Source organism: Chaetura pelagica, unplaced genomic scaffold (genome assembly GCF_000747805.2).
Source record: "Chaetura pelagica isolate M959 unplaced genomic scaffold, ChaPel_1.0 scaffold153, whole genome shotgun sequence".
NCBI lineage: Eukaryota > Metazoa > Chordata > Aves > Apodiformes > Apodidae > Chaetura > Chaetura pelagica.
The window spans coordinates 1,687,405-1,693,955 of record NW_009952707.1 but is presented as its reverse complement, the minus strand read 5'-3'; the positions used below and the strand labels follow the sequence as shown (position 1 = coordinate 1,693,955).

The window sequence follows — 6,551 nt, the reverse complement described above, 5'->3', positions numbered from 1 at the left end:
GGACGGAGCTCCCGGCTGACCCTCCGTGCGGGTGTGAGAGGGGCGGCCCTGGCTGCTTTACTGGCGTCTCATTGCATATTAAAGCCCCTTAAATTCCTGATCCATAATTGCTTCTAAAGTAATAATTCAGTCATTTGTTATGCAGCATGTTTCAAGAGAAACAGCTTGGGTTTTTTTCCCCACAAAGGCTGCGAAACTAAAGAGCAACCAAAGCGGTCTTTCTGTGAGAGATATTTAGGGAAGGAGCATTTGGTGGTTGCTGCATGGCATTCATACATCTTCCCCATCCCAGTAAGATCTTTAGTTGTTGCTCTCCCTGTCACTCACCTTCGGTAAAAGATAGCACTTCTATAGAAGGATACTGGATACAAGATTCTCCTCCCTGTTCCAGTTCAGCATGAGTATTGCATGAGGTACCTCATCACTATTTTGGGTTTATTATACTCATTTCAGTGACATAAGCTAGCAGTGATGTGGGTGCGTGTAGTTATCAAAGTGTTTTGTGCCTTAGTCTCTTGCTTGAGTGGAGAACATGAGATGAGCTTCTGTAAGAAAGAAAAAAACTTTAGCCTCAAAAGAGGATCATCCTTGAGTCCATACATCCTGACTCTTCACTATCTTACTGTAATGATTTAAAATATAGTATGGTTTATTATGCAAATCTATTTCCTACTGCATTTCTCTTTCTGATGATGATTTTCTAAGAAAAAAGTTAATTTATACTAGGAAAATGCTCAGGCAATGTTAAACATACAATCAATTGATTTTTTCCTGTCCTAGTCAGCAAATACTGAAAGTATTTTAATTGCTGATTTAACAGCAGAAGAAACATTATTATTCCACGTTTTACTGTTATTGTTAGCACTTACTGTAGTCCAGTAACTATAAAGACTCTTCTTGCCTGGCTGATGTATGATCCAAAAGGCCCTTGGTGCTGGCAACTGTATGTGCAGCAGATCCTGTTGCTGACAACTGTGTTCATTGAGGTCAGTGGAAAGACTCCCATGACTTCCTTGAGTTTTGAAATCGAGAAAACAAATCTAAGTTTGGATGCTTCTAAGACATCGTAGTGCATTGTCATGGAATCATTCAGCTAAATGTGCATGTTTTTTAATGCTTGTTATGTAGATATGCTTGATTTTATGAAGGCAAGACTAATTGCAGAACAAATACTCTCTAGGCAGAAAAACTGCAGAGTCAGATCCACAGTTCTTTAAAACCAATATAGTTTTTCCACTGGGCTGTGATTCGGTTCTTAAAAAATAATAACACAAAATACTGTGGATTATCACTAAATTGCCATTTTATAGCCCAATATATCTCTTTGGCATCTTTTCATACTATATTTGCTTTTAGAATAAAAGCAAAAGTGTTTTCAAAACAACTGTGAAAACAGGTGGACATTAATTAGAATCTTTTAGGCTGAAAACAACAGGATCACGTATCGAAAGGATCACATATCAACATGTGAAACTTGCAGCATGCCCACAGAAATACAGCAGTGGGGGTCCTGATAAATTATATCTGGAGTGATTAAAAACTGCCATGCTTCATGCTGACTTTCAGCATACATCATTATTTAAATGAAAAGCATCTTATAAAACATATTTGCATTTTTGTAACCAAAAAGGATTCAGAAATCCCGCTTCTGGACCCAGACTTGACATTCTGGCAGTGCTTGAATCCATTTGTTGTGACATGTTCATTGCTATTTTTAACTTATGTAGTAAGAATTTAATCTTATTTGTTACAGACTCCATCACACTGAAGGCATTCACAAAGCTTTATAGGACATAATAAATAATGCTGGTCAGTAGCTTACAAACACTGTATTTTTTTTACCCTCCAGAATGCTACCAGATACGCCAAAATTCATATTTTGGATTGTATGAGAGAGAAATATAAATAAAGCCATGAAACTACAGAAGAAACCCCAAAGATAGTATTTTCAATAGTGCTGCTATAACAAAATGGAAACATTTTTGATGAAAGGCTACTTAAATAAAAATTTAAAATATAAACCACATTTTTTAGAAAAATATTTAAATGCCAAGTAGGAGTTCAAGTCCACATCCTGTCTGCTTCCCACATTCCATTCAAAAGCAGGATATCAACCACTGAAAACAACAAAAAAAGTCATTAACTACACTATATTTGCTCCTGTTGTGCAACCATTTTACTTCACAGCAGCTTCATGACTTTATTATTTGTGGAAAGGGTGGGGTGAGGTAGAAATGTGCAATCTTCCTTTCGAACTTGCTTGTGGCTCTGAAATTGGTTTGAATTCACTGAGCAGGGAAGAAGGCAGGCAACTGAGTGAATGTGATTTCCAAGTTCAGTGCAAGTACATACAGCTAAGTATATGTTATGTCACAAGTAATAGTCTATCTGATTATGCAAGTAAGTGGGACTTACTGGCAAATCTGTACATATATATCTTAGGAATTTTCAAAAGTATGCCAAGAAGTTCCAAGTTCACAAATTGGCATAGCTCCACAAGTGAAGATGCTCAGTGGATACTTGTGGTTCTTGTGTACTACATACTAGTTTAAATTCTGCATAGCTGTTCTGCTTTATTCTGCTTTGTTCTGCTTTTGCTCTAAGCTCTTGGTTTTGATAGGCATACCATGAAAAAGAAAACTAGTCTCTTACATATCTTTATTCTTGTATTTATAACTTTGTCAAATGTCTTCCTTATTAGCCGACATGCCCAGACAGTTTCCAAAGTTGAACATCTCTGAGGTTGATGAGCACGTGCGACTTCTGGCAGAGAAGGTATTTGCTAAAGTTCTTCGGGAAGAAGACAGCAAAGATGCCTTGTCACTATTCACTGTGCCTGAAGACTGCCCTATTGGACAGAAAGAGGCCAAGGAACGGGAACTGCAGAAGGAACTGGCAGAACAACAATCTGTGGAAACAGCTAAAAGGTTTGTTCAGTAGTTGCCATCTTAGTGGAAAACAGGTTTTTAAATGAGTTTGGATTAATATTGAAATATCTGGCAAATAACATTCTGCCTCTTACTACTTTAGGAGAAAGGTCAACACCAGGTTCCAAGGGCACTTATGTGAAGTCCTTCTGTGCTAGTCTGTGCTAGTCCTTCTGTGGCGATGAGCCCCAGGGAGCTTGGATTAGTGAGGTTATCTCAGCTGTGCTTCCAGCAATAGCATAGGTATTGCTTATGCAAATGTAATACACAGCATAGCTGGGTAGAAGCCAACACAACCTTAAGACTTTAATGCAAAAAGAATAATAAAGAGGAACATTTCCTTCCCTCTATTCTGGTTTCACTCAGAGAAACAGAAAATTTTAACACAGAGAAAATGGCAGTGGTATGATGCTGCTTATACTCTGCAGAAATAGATGAAAGCAAAGACTTAACATCAAGGGAGAAAGTGAAAAGTGGTATTGGCATAATGAGGTTATTCTTAGGTTTCCTTAGCTCACAGTGATAAAATCTAACCACTGTCAGCCATAAAAGTGCACATTTTGATTTTTCTCAGAAAAAAAACAAGTAAAAGTCCACCTGTGGTTCACCCAGCAGTCTAATGAAGCCAAACTTGATTTGGTTTATGATTTTATTCTGTGACAGAGGTCACAGGCCTTACCCTGATGTTCCAGTATCTTCACTTCAGTGGACTGGCTAGACTGTTGCCTAGAGTCATGCGAGCTCAGCAGCTGCCTGGATGTGTACAGACTTCAAAAAGCAGGCAAACAGGGAAGCCTTTGAAAGCTAAACACATTTACCCAGTTAGCTGCAGACAATCAGTTGGGCAATGCTTGGCATCATATTTCTGGAACAGAAGGGAGAAGAGTCAATTCAGCTAAATTAAGGTATGACACACTGACAGTATGGGCTGAGACTTCTGGTTTTGAATTGTGCGAGTGGGTTTCCTGGTTGGCACGTGCACAGACATAAGCACAAAAGGGAAAACTACATGTTTTCATTCAAATAAATATTTGGTGTATCTTTTCTCCTGAACTAGTAAGTCTGACTTTTAATTTAGGAAATTATCTTTTAGAAATATGTTCTGTCAAAGCGTACCTCAAGTTTTGTATGAGTTTAACTGTAGAATGGGATGTTCTGTGTATGCTGTTTACATGAGGGAATAGAACAAGTGTTTATCCCTGCTCTGCAGGACTGAAATGTACTTCAAGGACAGTTACAGGAGTAAAACTTCTGTTGTTTGCAGTTGATCCAACACTGCCTTTCAAGAATTTCATACTGGTTTCAAAGGTGACTACAATTACTTAACAGAGGATGGAGTTTGGTCCTAGGCTATTAATCACACCAGCACTGCATGTCCTTACTCTTCAGAATGTCACAGAATTACTGTGCAACTTCCAGAGAGTATTCCAGTATTCCTTTTGCTAGTCATTCTTACTAACATTTTAAGGTTTTGTCATCTAATTTATAAAGTGAGGGATTATTTCCACAGCTCAAAAGAAAGTGATATTACAGGTAGTTTATAACATATTTATTTATTATATAAGTATTTAAGATGTATTTAAATACATTTAAACTGAGGAAGAAAAATTACATCTTTAGAGATATACCAAAACTTCACTTGAGGTATTACAATTACTTGACTGAAAAATACAGCTGCCTTTTTTAGCTGGTTTGCCTAAGGTACACATTTCTCACAGTTCTGCTGAGAAAGGGCAAAAGGTTTTGAACCTATGGACATAAGGCATTTAGTGCCCTGAGTGGAGGGCATGACTTGCATGTCAAAGCCATGCTGTGTTATTGCTGTGATAACCAACATTAGTCTTTTGCTCAAGTCTCATCAAACACTGCCTAAGGGATAACTATATGGTCATAATTTTTCTTACAAGTTTAACTGAATGACTATATATGAAATTCTGATGCATAGTCTTGTGTGACAACTAGATGAGTTTTTAAGTCTTGCATGTTTTGGGGAAGAATGAAAAGTGTGTGTAATAGGATGATAATTGCAAAAAAGCTTACTGTACATGACAGTCACTTGTTTCTATTGGATACTTTGTGAATTCTGATGCTACCAGTCTCTTAAAAAACAACTTCTACTGAAGAAAGCAGAGTGATCACTTATTCCTTCTGTACAGTGACTTGCTGAAACTGAATTTGTAAGAGGTATAAAAAAACAAACCTCAGGGCATATTACAGTGATTGTAAATAAATTATGGCATATTGTATTCCTGTGGAGGGTAAGTGCAGTTGTGTGTAGCGTGTATCATGTGAAATGTCAATAGAAAAAAGTTAAAAGCACAAATATTTTCTGACCAACATTTTTTCTATTATATGAGAGATTACATTTGTAACATTTCTTAGAGGGTCATTTCTTGGCTGTAATCAGTTTTTCAGTGTATTTAATGTTTTATACCATGGCTTATTTTGTGATTTATACTGTGAATTTGTAGGAAGAAAAGTTTCAAGATGATTCGATCCCAGTCTTTGTCATTACAAATTCCATCTCAGGAATGGAAAGCACCGTTGCCCAATCCTGTTCGGTCTCCTGCAGCACCAGTTCCTCCAAGTGCTTTTCTGCCAGTCCCAGTGCCGTATGATGTACCAGAGTTTCAGAGAGTTTCAATTAGTGGAGACTACTGTGCAGGGGTGAGAATCTATTCCTTTTCCCATTTTTGTATCTGGGGAGGAAAAAATCCCAAATTTGTACACTATATAAAGTGTGAAATACAAGTATATTATGGCTCTCTGCTACAAATTATAAATTGTTTTGTGAACACATAGAATTGTAAAACAGTTTAAGTCAAGATTAGGTCATTTTATATTTTTTATCTGAAAAAATAAATCTAATAGATCAAAACATAACCAGGCCTTAACTAAATGTGTAATGTATGGTAGGAGAAAAAAATTAGCATGTGTTTTGTCCATTGCATTTGGACTCCACTTCTGTTTCTGGTTCCTGAGACCTTGCATAAGATCTTTACGGTCAAGTCACATACACTTAGGTTTCTGGAAATGCAGTCGTCATGTTACTGACATGCATTCAGTTTGTTGCTAAAACTGCTGCTTTATTTCTGTCAGTATTTATCCAAGCTTTCCTTTCAGGTTACAGTTGATGATTATGAGCAAGCTGCCAAGAGCCTGGTGAAAGCTCTTCTCATTCGAGAGAAGTACTCCCGTCTCGCCTACCATCGCTTCCCAAGAACAACCTCTCGGTATCTGTGCAGCATGCGAGATGAGAAATGGAAGGCTGAAGATGAAGTGTATCCAGGTGAATGTCCTTGTTCTTCTGAAAATACAGAATGCACTCACGCCCTGCTGTAGTAAAAGCAAGTTGAATTTTTGTCATGATCTCTTCTGTGTGCCTTTGCCTCTCTAATTTCTCCTGTTAGGAAGTGGTGGAGAATCACTGATGCACCCAAGTTATAAATCCTGTGTCTAATCTGAAACTTTGAAGCTGCCAAGAGCTAAAAAAATATTTGATGCTCATTTTATTTATTTATTTATTTATTTTTTATTGGCAGTAAATGGGATGGTAAATAGTACACTTGTGTTCCTCTAGGAGAAAGACATGTGGATATGGTTTAAAGTGAAAATTCATTCCTG

At 37.4% G+C, this 6,551-nt stretch overlaps 1 protein-coding gene across 2 annotated transcripts in view; it reads left to right on the top strand.

The window, feature by feature from the left end:
- Positions 1–2,685: 2,685 nt before the first annotated feature.
- Positions 2,686–6,551, top strand: part of AMPD3 (adenosine monophosphate deaminase 3) — a 27,088-nt gene continuing 23,222 nt past the window's right edge. The window contains exons 1-3 of one of the 2 annotated variants that reach the window (XM_009994245.1): positions 2,686–2,927; positions 5,399–5,594; positions 6,051–6,216. In XM_009994245.1, coding sequence (XP_009992547.1) covers positions 2,686–2,927; positions 5,399–5,594; positions 6,051–6,216 — 604 coding nt within the window. Of the gene's footprint in view, positions 2,928–5,398; positions 5,595–6,050; positions 6,229–6,551 lie in introns of both variants that reach the window. The other variant, XM_009994246.1, reaches the window with a different exon arrangement.